The 18,151-nt window shown below is 36.4% G+C and overlaps 1 protein-coding gene across 1 annotated transcript in view; it reads left to right on the top strand.

Annotated features, from left to right (window-relative positions):
• Nucleotides 1–16,855, top strand: part of tspan2b (tetraspanin 2b) — a 33,323-nt gene extending 16,468 nt beyond the window's left edge. Inside the window, exons 3-8 of the mRNA XM_087306379.2 lie at nt 5,036–5,133; nt 10,547–10,621; nt 10,771–10,854; nt 11,528–11,590; nt 12,810–12,893; nt 14,125–16,855. Of these exons, the coding sequence (XP_087162505.1) occupies nt 5,036–5,133; nt 10,547–10,621; nt 10,771–10,854; nt 11,528–11,590; nt 12,810–12,893; nt 14,125–14,190 (470 nt within the window). The 3' untranslated portion in view covers nt 14,191–16,855. The remainder of the gene's footprint in view (nt 1–5,035; nt 5,134–10,546; nt 10,622–10,770; nt 10,855–11,527; nt 11,591–12,809; nt 12,894–14,124) is intronic.
• The last annotated feature ends 1,296 nt before the right edge of the window (nt 16,856–18,151 follow it).

Raw genomic sequence — 18,151 nt, 5'->3', positions numbered from 1 at the left:
CATTAAGTTGTCCAACAGCTGCAATATTTGTCAAACTGAGCAGTTTACATGGGCAGCGGTTTCTGCTGTTCTGACGTCAGCTGCAGATGTAAATGAACGGTGGAAGAAAGTAGTTCCGCGTACAAAAGGATTTTTGAGACTCTTGATATTTGATTTTCTTTTTTATACACACGATTATGCCGCAGACCGTTGTATAAACACAATATCACACTCACAGCAGTGCTATATGGCTGTATATCAGCACTGTTGGGGCACTAAGACCCTCAGCCTGCTGCCTCGTGCCAGAGCACGCCTTTCACCAGTGCCGATATACAGCCACATCGCACTGAGTGTGATATTGCATATATATCAAACTGATACTCTTATGATTATAAGATTAATATATTTAAACATGATATATATATGGAATCAAAGTCAGCGTTATTAGCCCTCCTGTTAAATTTTAATTATTTTATATTTTTTCCACAATTTCTATTTCCCCAATTCTGTAAAACAAATAAGACTTTCTCTCGAAATATGATAGGAAATACTGTGAAAAACTCAGTTTAATATCAATCAGTAAATATTTGAAAAAATTCACAGGAAGGCGAATAGTTTTGACCTCATCTCTATATGCAAAATGAAAGATATCCAATGAAAGGGTTTTATCTCGCTGTGGACCCAGCTTAGCTCTTAGAGCAGAAATAAATGAAGGAGCGGCAGACACAGAACAGTGTTTATTAGTGCTGGATGGAAACATGAGGCGGCAGAGTTTCCATGCACAGTCACTTGGGTGGGTGTTTCTCAAAACAGGAAGTGACATTTCAGATCATGCCTACATACAGGAAACCACAATCCTGCAGCCGCTCTACCTGCTAACCAGAGGCTGACCCTGTGGATATTTCTGTGCATACAGTTAAACTCTGAGTTATTACACCTATAACAGTGGTTTGTTCTGGAGACAATCCAACACTAATTTTGCTAATAATATTGACCTTAAAATGCCGGTAAAACTAATAAAAACTGCTTTTATTCTAGTCCAAATAAAACAAATAAGACTTTCTCCATCATCAACTAGAAGACCAGTTATCATCTGCTGCTCTTACAACTGCAGTCCACCACAAGACTTCTGGCAAATAGTGTAAAATCCATTAAAGGATCTTAAAAGTCAACATTTTAATCATATTAATAAGACAAACACATATTTGAACACTGTAAAGGATCTATTTTTATGTGTATATAATCATAATAACAACAAAGCAGTATGCATTTGTAAAATGAGACAGGGAGTGCTTTCTTGTGCAAACTCGTCAGAAAAAAACAGCTGAAACTCTGTGAATAATTGTCTCGCAGACTCGAGAAACACACATGCATAAAGCCGGAAAATGTGCACTTTTAAACCGTACACTTACAGAATGAGGAAAATAAATCAGAAACAAATACAATAAAATAAAACTGAGCACCAAAACAAGCAGATTTAAGAACAGCTTTTCCCCATAGTCCACATAAACAAGGCACTTCACACACACATCCGCTCTGCACATCTATATACAGCTGAAGTCAGAATTATCAGCCCCCCTGAATTATTAGACTGATTGTTTATTTTTCCCCCATTTTCTGTTTATCGGAGAGCAGATTTCTCCAGCACATCTCTAATCATAACAGTGTTAATAACTCATCTCTAATAGCTGATGTGTTTCCTCTTCATCATGATGACAGCACATAATATTAGACTAGATATTCTTCAAGACACTAGTGTTCAGCTTACAGTGACATGTAAAGGCTTCACTAGGGTAATTAGGGTAAAGTTAGGGTAATTAGGCAAGTCATTGTATAACAGTGGTTTGTTCTGGAGACAATCCAACACTAATATTGCTGAAGGGGTGAATAATATTGTCCTTAAAATGGTGTTTAAAAAATTAAACACTGCTTTTATTCTACCCAAAATAAAACAAATAAGACTTTCTCCAGAAGAACAAATATTATCAGACACACTGTGAACATTTCCCTGCTCTGTTCAACATCATTTAGAAAATATTTAAAAAAAAGAAGGGAAAAAAATGAAGGGGGCGAATAATTCCGACTTCAGCTGTATATGTATCGCATTTGTCCATCCCCCAACAGCACATTCACACATTCACATTGGGTCTAGTTGTGTCTTCTCTGTAAATATTGTTTACTTTCTTTATTTTAGTCCTCGTCATTTGAGCTCACAGTGTAAAAACAGCAGGATCATTTATAGACATTACAACCTGCTATAGTTAGACACACACACACACACACACACACACACACACACACACACACACACACACACACACACATACACACAACCACATACACACACACACACACACACACACACACACACACACACACACACACACACACACACACACACACACACACACTGCCCACATCTTTTATTTATAGTGCTGACTCACATTTATTCACTTGTTTCCATCCCCATATGCTGTTTTTTGCTGTTATTATTCCATTTGTTGAACTTAAAGGTAAAATAAAATAAAAAAACTACAGGGAAAATTAAAAAATACAAATTAATTTCGTCTCATCAAACCATATGATGGTAATTTAAAAAAACCCCAAAGCAGAAAAGGTCGGTGCAGAATGGAAAACACAAATAAAAATAGAAAGTAGTTTATAATTTAATTATAATTTAATTTAATTAATAAAGCAGCATTTTTTTATGACACTGTATAACAATAATTAATATTTTTACAGTACTGTGACGGTTGGGTTTAGGGTTGGGGTGGGGGTAGACGTTAATAAAATACAACAAATGAGAAATTTAATAAATAATAGAAATAATTCACGTTAACTTCAGGCCGCAAACGTATCCGCTCAAGCAACAACCGTAGTGCTGAGCCCATGTGCTGATCTGGCTTATAGATGAGTGAGGATTCTTGATGCAGCGCCCCCTGAGGGATCGGAGATATATATGTTAATATTTAGTTGGCGGGTCATTCCACTGTGGTGACCCCTGATAAATAAGAGACTAAGCCGAAGATAAATGAATGATTAATATATATTTATTAGATTATATTTTAATATGGACAATAGTCGGGACACGGTGGCTCAGTGGTTAGCACTGTGGCCTCACAGCAAGAAGGTCTCTGGTTTGAGTCTCGGCTGGGTCAGTTGGTGTTTCTGTGTGGAGTTTGCATGTTCTCTCCATGTTGGTGTGGGTTTCCTCCGGGTGCTCCGGTTTCCCCCACAGTCCAAACACATGCGCTATAGGGGAACTGATCAACTACACTGGCCGTGGTGTATGACCCCTGAAAAAGAGACTAAGCTGAAGGAAAATGAATGAGTTATATGCACAATTATTTATTCATAAATGAGCAGTAAGAAATCTTAGTTTTACTTATTTTCAGACAGAAATTGGTCGCTGCCTTCATACTTTAAAAGAGACAAGAAATATTAAAATAAAAACAAAATTATTTTATATTTATTGAGTATTTAAACAATTAAATATTAAATAAAAAAAATAAATATTAAAGTTTTTTTATAATATATTAATTACAGCAAAATTTGACTTAATTTTGACTTTATTAATTAATTATTATCTAACTTATCATTGTACTCATTTTCTGTTATTATGTGTTCATTGTGAATACTGTATGTTCATTATTATCATATATACAGTGTATTGCAATAAAATAAGGAGACTGACTTGAGATTGTGCTTCCCTCTGCTGGTGATCTGATCATATTACATCTGATCAAAATGAACAGTGTACTTCCAGACTCTCTAATAACATTCACAGCAATGATTTTGTTGTAGTTGTTGCTACTAAAAACTAAACAAACTTATTCTAAGTATAACTTTTGTCATGCGCTTGATCATTTGATGCATTTGTAAAAGTCTTATTGTACTGTATATCGGATAGTATAGACAATTCCAAAATAATAATAATGACAATGATAGACATACTACTATAGAAATACATTCATTCATTCATTCATTCATTCATTCATTTTCTTAGTCCTTTTATTAATCCGGGGTCGCCACAGTGGAATGAACCGCCAACTTATCCAGCACATTTTTATGCAGCGGATGCCCTTCCAGCCGCAACCCATCTCTCAGAACTATAGAAATACAGTAATATCATAACATAGCTATGCTGCAACACAATAATAGTATGTTAAATAGTTTATTTATAATTTGTTTATTTTATATAGTATACAGTTTTCTGCTTCATAAATCCAGAATTCTGCAGAACTGTCTATTGGAAAACAAAATGATATGCGTCATTCATTCCTTTAAGATTTTATTAGCATAAATACAGTTAAAATATGTATTTTTCCATCAAGTGAAGTGATGTGATGTGTTTGATCATATGATATTTACTGTTTTAATATGCTGTATAGTATGATTCTACTTTTTGAGCTGCTTGTGTGTTTTTAATGCACAAATAATGTTCTGCACTGTATAAAATATCCCTAAATCAGCAGTTTTCTGCATTTTGTGATGCATGTTTTTGTTTTTCCTCATTTATTTCTGCTTGTGAATGTCATTATGGGATCTTGATCATCTTCCAGCAACGTTTATAACCTTGAACAGTGTGTGTATAGTCTGTGTTCATGTGTAATAGTGTGCAGTGTGTGTATAGTGTGTGTTCTGCTCATGTGTAATAGTGTGCAGTGTGTGTATAGTGTGTGTTGGTGTTGTATATTACTCTACAGTGAGCTTGTAATAAACTGCAGCACATGTTCTGCTATTCTACACTCTTATTCCTCTACATATGATCTCTTATATTATTTCACACCACTAAAATGTCAATAAAAGTCACTTTGTTAAACTGTAGAGTTGAATTATGAGCATCAGAAGTGGACAGAGCAGAGATCAACATCCCATAATGCAGTTCACCACCACTAATAAACACAAGCTGTTCATTAGCAGAGATTTTTCACAGTGTATCTGCCAATAACAGTTATTTAATATGCATGTTTAAGCATTTTTGATTAGTTTTGCATGATATTTTCCTAATATTGTGTGCCCGAATGAGCTTAAATAATATGTGTGTTCTGCACAGGGGTGTACATCCTCATCGCAGCCGGTGGTCTGGTGATGCTGGTGGGTTTTTTCGGCTGCTGTGGAGCCGTGCGGGAGTCGCAGTGTCTTCTGGGATTGGTGAGAGTTACATTTACTAATATCTGAGTAAACACCATAGCATTGCTCACTGATAAATGCTGACTGATAATTGATGAGGACGACAGTAGAGCTGCATCACACTGTAAACAACACCTGCTAATGAACAGCTGGGTTTATTTACTGTATATGGGATGTTGATCTCTGCTCTGTCCACTTCTGATGCTCATAATTCAACTCTACAGTTTAACAAAGTGACTTTTATTGACATTTTAGTGGTGTGAAATAATATAAGAGATCATATGTAGAGGAATAAGAGTGTAGAATAGCAGAACATGTGCTGCAGTTTATTACAAGCTCACTGTAGAGTAATATACAACACCAACACACACTATACACACACTGCACACTATTACACATGAACACACACTATACACACACTGCACACTATTACACATGAGCAGAACACACACTATACACACACTACACACTATTACACATGAGCAGAACACACACTATACACACACTACACACTATTACACATGAACACACACTATACACACACTGCACACTATTACACATGAACACACACTATACACACACTACACACTATTACACATGAACACACACTATACACACACTGCACACTATTACACATGAACACACACTATACACACACTACACACTATTACACATGAACACACACTATACACACACTGCACACTATTACACATGAACACACACTATACACACACTGCACACTATTACACATGAACACACACTATACACACACTGCACACTATTACACATGAGCAGAACACACACTATACACACACTACACACTATTACACATGAGCAGAACACACACTATACACACACTACACACTATTACACATGAACACACACTATACACACACTGCACACTATTACACATGAACACACACTATACACACACTACACACTATTACACATGAACACACACTATACACACACTGCACACTATTACACATGAACACACACTATACACACACTACACACTATTACACATGAACACACACTATACACACACTGCACACTATTACACATGAACACACACTATACACACACTGCACACTATTACACATGAGCAGAACACACACTATACACACACTACACACTATTACACATGAGCAGAACACACACTATACACACACTACACACTATTACACATGAACACACACTATACACACACTGCACACTATTACACATGAACACACACTATACACACACTACACACTATTACACATGAACACACACTATACACACACTACACACTATTACACATGAACACACACTATACACACACTACACACTATTACACATGAACACACACTATACACACACTGCACACTATTACACATGAGCAGAACACACACTATACACACACTACACACTAATACACATGAGCAGAACACACACTATACACACACTGCACACTATTACACATGAGCAGAACACACACTATACACACACTACACACTATTACACATGAACACACACTATACACACACTGCACACTATTACACATGAACACACACTATACACACACTACACACTATTACACATGAACACACACTATACACACACTACACACTATTACACATGAACACACACTATACACACACTACACACTATTACACATGAACACACACTATACACACACTACACACTATTACACATGAACACACACTATACACACACTACACACTATTACACATGAACACACACTATACACACACTACACACTATTACACATGAACACACACTATACACACACTACACACTATTACACATGAACACACACTATACACACACTACACACTATTACACATGAACACACACTATACACACACTGCACACTATTACACATGAACACACACTATACACACACTGCACACTATTACACATGAGCAGAACACACACTATACACACACTACACACTATTACACATGAGCAGAACACACACTATACACACACTACACACTATTACACATGAACACACACTATACACACACTGCACACTATTACACATGAACACACACTATACACACACTACACACTATTACACATGAACACACACTATACAGCACTGCACACTATTACACATGAGCAGAACACACACTATACACACACTACACACTAATACACATGAGCAGAACACACACTATACACACACTGCACACTATTACACATGAGCAGAACACACACTATACACACTACACACTATTACACATGAACACACACTATACACACACTGCACACTATTACACATGAACACACACTATACACACACTACACACTATTACACATGAACACACACTATACACACACTACACACTATTACACATGAACACACACTATACACACACTACACACTATTACACATGAACACACACTATACACACACTACACACTATTACACATGAACACACACTATACACACACTACACACTATTACACATGAACACACACTATACACACACTACACACTATTACACATGAACACACACTATACACACACTACACACTATTACACATGAACACACACTATACACACACTGCACACTATTACACATGAACACACACTATACACACACTACACACTATTACACATGAACACACACTATACACACACTACACACTATTACACATGAACACACACTATACACACACTGCACACTATTACACATGAGCAGAACACACACTATACACACACTACACACTAATACACATGAGCAGAACACACACTATACACACACTGCACACTATTACACATGAGCAGAACACACACTATACACACACTACACACTATTACACATGAACACACACTATACACACACTGCACACTATTACACATGAACACACACTATACACACACTACACACTATTACACATGAACACACACTATACACACACTACACACTATTACACATGAACACACACTATACACACACTACACACTATTACACATGAACACACACTATACACACACTACACACTATTACACATGAACACACACTATACACACACTACACACTATTACACATGAACACACACTATACACACACTGCACACTATTACACATGAACACACACTATACACACACTACACACTATTACACATGAACACACACTATACACACACTGCACACTATTACACATGAGCAGAACACACACTATACACACACTGCACACTATTACACATGAACACACACTATACACACACTGCACACTATTACATATGAACACACACTATACACACACTGCACACTATTACACATGAGCAGAACACACACTATACACACACTGCACACTATTACACATGAACACACACTATACACACACTGCACACTATTACATATGAACACACACTATACACACACTACACACTATTACACATGAACACACACTATACACACACTGCACACTATTACACATGAACACACACTATACACACACTACACACTATTACACATGAACACACACTATACACACACTACACACTATTACACATGAACACACACTATACACACACTACACACTATTACACATGAGCAGAACACACACTTTTTGAGGTTAAAAGATCCCATAATGCAATTTGAAACATGGATATATGGGGGGAAATAAAACATGAATCACACACTGTTAGTTGACAGATATTTTGTACGGTGTAGTCAGTCTTGCCTTCATGTTATTGACATTTCCAAGCATTTTATTTCCTTTTCAGATTAATTGTTTTCCTTGTTCCTTGTTTCCGCATGCCAGAGTTTGCTCAGACTAATGTTTGTATGTTAGACAGTAGGCTGTGTTCTGGAATGCTCTTTTGGATTTGCCTCTATGTTTCTTTGCACAGATTTAACCTCTGCATTTGCATCTCTACTGCTGTCTGCACATTTCCGGCTTGTTATGCAAGAAAACAGGAATTAAGATGAAAAATAAACAAGGATATAAAAACTCAAAAAGACTTGATGCGGTAACACTCGTTATGTCATTCTAAAACAGGATGCATTGTTTTGTTTACTGTACACAACACTATTTTAAACTATTTTTATACACGCACACGTGTTCAGCTTAAAGGATCGTCAGTCTTCAACGCTTTGGTGCACAGACTTAAACTTGGTCTCATTTTAAAGAAGACACTTGTCAGATTGTGACTAAAGAAAAAAAAGTTTTAAAAAACCCTCAAAGTTTAAAAAAAGGAATGCGCCTACATTTATGTAAATATATAACAAATAAAAACAAAAATATAGATTTTATTATATTACATAAAATATATGTTTAAAAAAGTCTAAATATAGTCTAAATTAGTCAGAAAATCAAAGCTAAATATTTGAACAAATTATGTTCCAAATATAAAGTTGATAACAAAAAATTAACTTTCAGTGAGATTTTGTTTGGCTGCAGTACTAAACATGAACACCAGGATATATATACATGCTGTATATATGATCTGATGTCATATATATATATATATATAGTTAAGAGGTTAAACTAAAATCTAATACTTTTTATTATATTTTCAAGGGCTGAAAACAGCAGCTTTTGAAACAGGGTAAAAGCTTAAAATGCTTAAAAAAATCATTTTCATATTTGTCAATTACTCACTTGCTATTCAAAATGCAGCGTTTTAGATGTGAAGAAAAACGCTTAAAATCTTTAGTACATTGCTGTCAAATAAATGCCATTAAACTGACAAATACCACAAAACTTTACCACAATTTATCAAAGACATACTTAACTTACAGGGCTCTTACTGGCTTATACTGTTTATCTTTATACATATATGTGCGATATCACACGAGTAGCAGGCTGTATCGGCAGCAGACTGATTGTCTTAGTGTCCCACCACTGATGATATACAGCCATACCGGACTGCTGCAAGTGTGGTATTGCGTTCTGCAAACACCAGCAGATTACTATGGTAATAATGCAGCACTACAACACACAAAGAGAGAGTGTCACTTACCTTTTTAATAATGATTTGATCTGCTGTAGCTTGAGTTTTTCCTTCTCTAAGGGCTTATTATGCGGTCTTTGACGCCATCTTGTGGCAGAACATCAACAGTTTTTGCTCTGCTCAGTATGACATGCTGATGGCGTTGAATCTCTGAAGTTATGATTATTTAAAATAGGCACTATCCCTATAAATAAACCGAGTAGCTGCAATCTAAACAACGACATTCTCACCTAAAAAAGCCTCAACAGTACATGATGTTGTCCAACAGCTGCAATATTTGTCAAACTGTAGTGAGTTTATTGATCTGATGTCACTCTGTGTGGGCGGAGTAATACACAAAGGTGAAGAGGCTGTACCAGTGCTGATATTGCAAAATATTGCACCGCTATATATATATATATATATATGAAATGTAGAAAGCATTTTAATTTATTTAACATTATTTATGTCTCTTTTACAGTTTTTTGCCTGTCTTCTGGTCATCTTTGGAGCTGAAGTTGCAGCAGGAGTTTTTGGCTTCATCAACAAAGACAAGGTATTGTTATTATTATCATTATTAATATTATTATATTATTATTAATTTTATTATTATAGTGGAAATGACCCGAAACATGTTGATTCAAAGCTCTTTATTTCAATAAATCAGATTTTTACAGCACAAGTTTCTTTAATTTTTCATCTTAGATCATTCAGGAAATAAAGCACTTCTATGATGAGTCTGCTGGAAACAACAACAATAATGCAACCGTGCAGTCCTACCACACCGTAGTGAGTTCACATTATTACCTTGTTTTATTACTCTACTACACCTTATTGTGGATTTAATCAGACTGTGGTGTCATTATAACTATATACATGTGTAGTTGAATTATTCACCCTCCTGTTTCATTTTTAATTCTTTTATATTTTCTTATACTTTTATATGTTCTTATCACATTTCTAATCATAACAGTGTTAATACCTCAATTTTAATAGCTGATGTGTTTCCTCTTCATCATGATGACAGCACATAATATTAGACTAGATATTCTTCAAGACACTAGTGTTCAGCTTACAGTGACATGTAAAGGCTTCACTAGGGTAATTAGGGTAAAGTTAGGGTAATTAGGCAAGTCATTGTATAACAGTGGTTTGTTCTGGAGACAATCCAACACTAATATTGCTGAAGGGGTGAATAATATTGAGCTTAACATGACTTTAACACTATTAAACACTGCTTTTATTCTAGCCCAAATAAAACTAATCAGACTTTCTCCAGAAGAACAAATATTCAATAATGTGTAAATGTCTAAATATCATTTGAGAAATATTTGAAAATGCACAAATATCAAGCAGGAGGGTGAATAATTTTGCCCACAACTATACAGTATGTACTGTATATGTGTTTAATGTCGTCATAAAAGACTGGCTGTAATTGTATTTTAACCCGTCTCATCTGCAGTTGAGTTGCTGTGGTTCATCTACAGTGACGCCATCCTCATGTAAAAACATGGTATTTAACCAGGTAAGCTCCTAAATGAAACACTGATTAAAACTGTCTGCTACTAGCATTAGTTCTGCACAATACTGGGAAAACATGCGATATTAAGAGTATTACGATAGCGATATTTCTTGCGATACATTTCCCACTAAAGGTATTTTGGATATTTAGTCTGATCTAGTAAACTGGCTAACATGTAGACACTGTGAACGAGTGTAAACCTGATATGCAGATATTCTGACTCTGATTGGCTGTTGTCATTTTTCTCTTATCTTGACTCCGCCCACTATTGTTTAAATTCAGCACTGAGTTCAGCTTCCAGCCATTAGTAGAACAGCACCTACTGGGTGGGCGGGGCTTAAGATAGAATCACCCCATCTGATTGGTCAAATTTGGATGAACAGTCAGTGCTGAAAGCCTCATGTGTAGAGCTATTGCTAGAAGGTATACAGCTGGAAGGCGGGAGGTTGAATTATTATTCATTACATTATTCATTAACTGTATTTTATTAATATCTAAACCTACTCAAACCCTAAACCCAACCCTCACTGTCAGGTAAAAACAGCAATTATACTGAATATTATTCCTATTATTTTTTAAATTACACATTAAATGTATTTTATTAACGTTAACCCTGAACCCAATCCTCACAGTAATGTAAAAACAGTAATTATACAGAGTATTATTCATATTATTTATTAAATTACCCATTAATTTGCATTTTATTAACATCTACTCTAAACCCAATCATCACAGTAATGTGAAATGTTAAATATTGTTGTAGGGTGTCATAGAAATGACGCTATCCACAGCTGTATCCCTTCTAGACGTAACCCATGGACCGTATGCCAACATTGTGCTTTGGGCATCACAAATTTGGCCTGGACTTGCGTACAGCATTATCGCAATGCCGATAATTCCCCGATATGTTGTGCAGCCCAAATTAGAAAACACTTTGTTTGTTTAAAAGCACAGTGTGTGAGTTTGGCCACTAGAGGGCGTCTATTCACAACAAACAAAGGCATATATCCATGACTGTGGCTGAGTGTGGAATCATGGGAGTTGTAGTCATTTTAGGCGTCTGTTATATGTAGTGCTACGAAACTCTAAAGTCGCATTTCTAAGTACAAAAGTCAGTGTTTCACAAAAAGATACATGAAAATGGCAGATATAGTGTCTGTAATAGCAGAGTTTGACATGCAGTAAAGTGTGTATACGCATTGATCTGTGTGTGTGTGTGCAGACATGTGACATGGCCATTGAAGAGTTTTTCAACAGTAAGCTGTTCATCGTGGGTTACGTGGGAATAGGAATCGCTGGAGTCATGGTAAATGAACTATTTTGTCAATAATACAGTGTTATCATGTCTGCAGTTTAGCATAATGTACATCCAGGTGGTTGTTCTCACAGAATATATACAGTCGAGCTCGATTATTCACACCACTTATTTGAAAGTAAAACAAAATTACTGTGCTTAACTTGTTTTAAGGAGAAACTCGCTTCATTTTGACTCCTTAATTCTGAAAACAGGACAGGATGTTGTACTTGTCTAGTAATTGCTTCTTGATTTAAGAATTTGTAGATATTTGGACTAGAAACACGACACAAACTCAAGTAGGAAAAGCATTCGTTGCAGTGCATGTCCGAATGACCAATTTACTCTGGGATTTGAATATCCTGTAAAACATTTGGACATGTTTGTCATGTTGAAATGTTAATTTGATGTTGTTTTGACATCAATTATTGATGCAATTTTTTTAATGGTTTTTAATATAATTTCTTTAAACTTACTGTATCCAGTAAGTATTCCAGTTCATGTCCTCTTTGTGTTTAAACATGCACTGTAAAAATGAAAAGTGTTTTCTTTTATCTGCGGTTGTGAGTTGCATTATGGGGGTCACTTTGGCTCAGTGGTTGACGCTGTGGCCTCTCAGCAAGAAGGTCACATGTTTGCGTCCCGGCTGGGTCAGTTGTTGCTTCTGTGTGGAGTTTGCATGTTCTCTACGTGTTTCCCAGTGTGTGGGTGTTTCCCAGTACTGGGTTGCAGCTGTAAAGGCATCCGCTTCATAAAACATATGCTGGAATAGTTGGCGGTTCATTCCGCTGTGGTGACCCCTGATAAATCAGGGACTAAGCTGAAGGAAAATGATTGAATGAGTTGCATTATAGGATGTTGATGTCTTCTGATGTTGAAAATTCAACTCTACAGTTTAACAAAGTGACTTTTATTGAGATATTATAATGTATAAGCAATAATTTATAGGGGAATAATAGTGTAAAATAACAGAAATACAATATAAAATACAATATCAACCCAGACATTATAGCACTTCAAACTATTACAAATGTTCAGAAAAGTCACTTTTCACACTTTTCAAGGTTAAACGTTGTGTTGGAGGAAAGATCAACATCCCATAATGCAACTTAAAAGCTGAAATAAATGAGGAAAAGTTTTAAAATCAATCACAAAGTATGAGTAATTGCAAATTTAGGGATATTTTTTACAGTGTTCACATAACATCTCCTTAATTTACTTGTATTTTTCTAATTTTTTTCAGATTATAGGCATGATCTTCAGTATGGTCCTCTGCTGTGCCATCCGAAACAGCCGGGAGGTGATCTAACAGAGTTCCTCCTCTCCCAAAACACAACCTTTCACCTCTACTGGACACACACACACACACACACACACACACACACACACACACACACACACACACACACACACACACACACACACACACACACACACACACACACACACACACACACACACTCAAGAGTAACATTCCCAAACTCAAGCCAAAAACCCTGCTGTTTAAACTCGCTGGATCTCCTGAATTGAACGCCTGCTGGTTCGGTGCTGGATCCTTTCAGTCATTTCCTCAAATCTCTATTAATATATTCTGACATGCGGCTCCTCCAGTCAGATGTATATTCAGGCTATTCTGGGCTGTTGCTGCGTGTCTTCACATGCCAGATATAAATATTGTGTAATGTGACGCCAAGACTTTCTTTTGCCTTTTACGATTGTACACAAACGGAGTAGACTTCACGTCACGGAGAGAGAGAGAGATCTCAAACATTTACCAATTATTGCACGCATGCGCACACAAAACACACATTTCTTTCAATCATTGATTTGACTTTTAATAATAATAATAAGAATAATACTGTAGTACTGCTTCAGGAAAGACTCACACACTCATATTTCCAGCTCCGCTTATCTGATACTGTATTCCAGTGAGAATTTCTGACCAAAATGTTCCACTTCCAATCCAAGCAGCTTTCAATTGGTCAGATTATTCAATATGAGTGAAAAATCACACAAAAGTATGTGTTGTGTACATATCTGTGTTGTCATCGTAGTTGTAGCAATGATGAAGGTCTGTATTGTGTGTTTAAAGGGGCCGTTCACCCAAAAATTCATATGCACTCACATATGTGAAAGTAGGTATAAACCTTTATGAGTTTCTCTCGTTTGTTGATCACTAAAGAAGATACTTTGAAGAATGCTGAAAACCGGTAACCATTGAGGAAAAACAAATACTGTAGAAGTCAATGGTTACAGGTTTTCAACATTCTTCAAAATATCTTCTTTAGTGTTTAACACAGAAAAGAAACTCAAACTGTGTTGGAACAAGTAAATAGAGACGGAAATGACTTTTTTGTGGGTGGGTGGGGGTGGGGGGTGGTTGAGAGTTGTCACTCTGTGTGGGCAGAGGCTGTTTGAGTGCAGAATATCACATGGCTATCAGCCAATCAGATTCGAGTACCAGACATTTCAGTTAATAGGACAAACCAAGTCTAAACAACTAAACACTGCTACTCAAATGGTTTACACAAACAACAGAAGTTGAGTTTAGGTTTTAGGAATGCTCTAATGAACAGTTCAGATCTTAATAATAGACAGATAATAATAATCCAGTAGTAAATAACATGAATTGTGAACTAAACTAAAGTGTTTCCTAAATGTCCTGCATTTTTTGGGTGAACTGTCCCTTTAAGGTGCCTTTTTAACGTATACAAAAACACAACTTGACGTTTGGTTGTTTCTATTTTTGCATGAAGGGATTGGAAAGGGATGGATTTTCTCTTTTGTGTTGTTATTTATAACGGGGCCGCCGTTGGTTGGTCATCACTGCTGGTGCATCACTGCTGAAGTTCCTCAAGCTAAAATGGCATTAGAGTATTGATTAGCAGGGACTGATTTAGTGATTTAAAGGCCCTGAGAGATTTCAGCCACAGGGCCCGAAAGCCCTAATATACAGTATGCACCCTTGTGTTTATCTATTTATTTATTTGCTTGTTTGTTTTGTTCTTTTTAGCTTTTGTGTCTTGCAGTCTTTTTCATAAATCAGTCAATTATCTCCTTTTCTACATTTTGTTTCTTAAAATAAACAAACAACTAAAATAATCAATTGTTTGGTTAATTAAATCTGATTCGACTGCTTCGTGATTGGAGGTGGGGGGCAAAATTGCACAGATGTAATAATAACAATACAGTTTTATTTGTTAGACCCTCACCGGCCACTTTATTAGGTACACCTGTCCAGCCGCTCATTAAAGCAAATGTCTAATCAGCCAATCACATGGCAGCAGCTCACTGCATTTCAGCATGTAGACATGGTCAAGAGGATCTGCTGCAGGTCAAAGTGAGCATCAGAATGGGGAAGAAAGGGGATTTAAGAGACTTTGAACGTGGCATGGTTGTTGCTGCCAGACGGGCTGCTCTGAGTATTTAAGAAACTGCTGATCTACTGGGATTTTCATGCACTACCATCTCTAGGGTTTACAGAGAATGATTCGACACAGTACCTTGTTGAACCTATGCCATGAAGGATTAAGGCAGTCCAACCAGGGGTCCAACCCAGTGCTAGTATGGTGTACCTAATAAAGTGGCCGGTAAGTGTATGTTTTATACTTATAAGTTATACTTGGGTATTTATTGGAGGCCCACAATTTTTCTTATTAGTTAAAACCGTCCCTGTTGATTAGGACACACACTGCGTACTCATAAAATATAATAGTGTTGTAGATCTGTCCTCATACGCAAACACAACCCTGCTGCGGTTGATCAGACTGTACAGTGACTAGTGTAAAGCATGTAGCGTGGCTTTGAAATGAGGTTTTGTCAGTGTGTATTGTGTGTGTGTATTCTTTTGTACTGTAAATCAAGACTGCAGTTTTTGATGTTAGTGATCAGAATTTAATTTATTTTCTGCAGAATTTAAAGCCGTTTCTCAGGAACATTGCAGCATGACATCAAATAAACGTTGACGTTTCTGACTCTTGCGTGTGCTTTTCCGTTCAAATCAGATTTGTATTGAGCCCTGCATGGCTGGTAAACTAATCCACAGGACCTTAGTGAGGCCACCTCATCACATGACATAATCTTTTAAATGATTGCAATGCAAGGGACTGGAAGTGACATTTTAGCATCTTCAAACCACTCGGATCACATGACAAGGGCTTGAGTCATATCAGGTTATAGTGTGTGTGTGTGTGTGTGTGTTGTGTGTTGTGTGTTGTGTGTTGTGTGTTGTGTGTGTGTGTGTGTGTGTGTGTGTGTGTGTGTGTGTGTGTGTGTGTGTGTGTGTGTGTGTGTGTGTGTGTGTGTGTGATTTTAGCCTCAGCTTGGCAGTGTGCAGTGCTTCTACTGCCCTATTTATCCTAAATATAGATCATGCAGTTCAGCCACAGCAGGTTTGCCAATACCTCAGTGAATCATAATTTCTTCTAAAAGCTACAATTTAAACAGTTTTGGGTCTAATATTGATATATTTATGTGCACATTTGCTTCAAAACAATTATAACAAAGTATTTTTGTATTATTAGAAATGTATGTGCTTCTCAGGAATGAACGCTCAGAAATGTAAATGCAATTTTGACATTTTAGTGACTATTTATATTATATAATATATCAAATAAGCTGCTTCTGTTATCTTAATGAACAAAATAATTAATGAATTAATGAATAGTTCACCCAAAAATACACGATGTACTATTCCCAGAGTGGGTCAAGAGTATTCTGATAAACACAAAAGAAGATATTTTGAAGAATGCTGAAAACCAGTAACCATTGACTTCCATAGTAGGAAAAACAAATACTGTGGAAGTCAATGTTTACCAACATTTTTTAAAGTATCTTAGTAAAGTATTTGTTTTTTTTGTTCAACAGAATAAACTCTTCAAGGTTTGAAATATGTAAAGAGTGAGTAAATGATGACTGAATTTTCTTTTTTTCTGAACTATCCCTTTAAGCAGTGAAATATCAGTGTAAAACACTGTAGGTTTGCAGCGGGCTTCATTTGGTCTCGTCTTTCTAGCGTGAAATGTATGCTGGAAGCACTTGGACAGAATCTCACAGGCTAAAGTTTCAGCCCTGATGCACAGTGTGCACTTTCACCAGCACTGAAGAGAACCGAGCTAACACTCACCGAGCACATGTCTGTCGTTTACTTCACAATATTACACTAGCTGTGCTTCCATCCAAAGACTCACATTGAGTTTATGTGCAAATCTGGAATATTGCATAAAATATTCATGAATAAATCTGTGTGTCTAGTCAATGCTGAACAGAAG

The sequence above is a fragment of the Danio rerio genome, chromosome 23 (genome assembly GCF_052040795.2).
Source record: "Danio rerio strain M-AB ecotype USA chromosome 23, GRCz13ab, whole genome shotgun sequence".
Classification (NCBI taxonomy): domain Eukaryota; kingdom Metazoa; phylum Chordata; class Actinopteri; order Cypriniformes; family Danionidae; genus Danio; species Danio rerio.
Note: the sequence above shows the minus strand (reverse complement) of the source record. Positions and strands in the feature narration are given on the sequence as shown.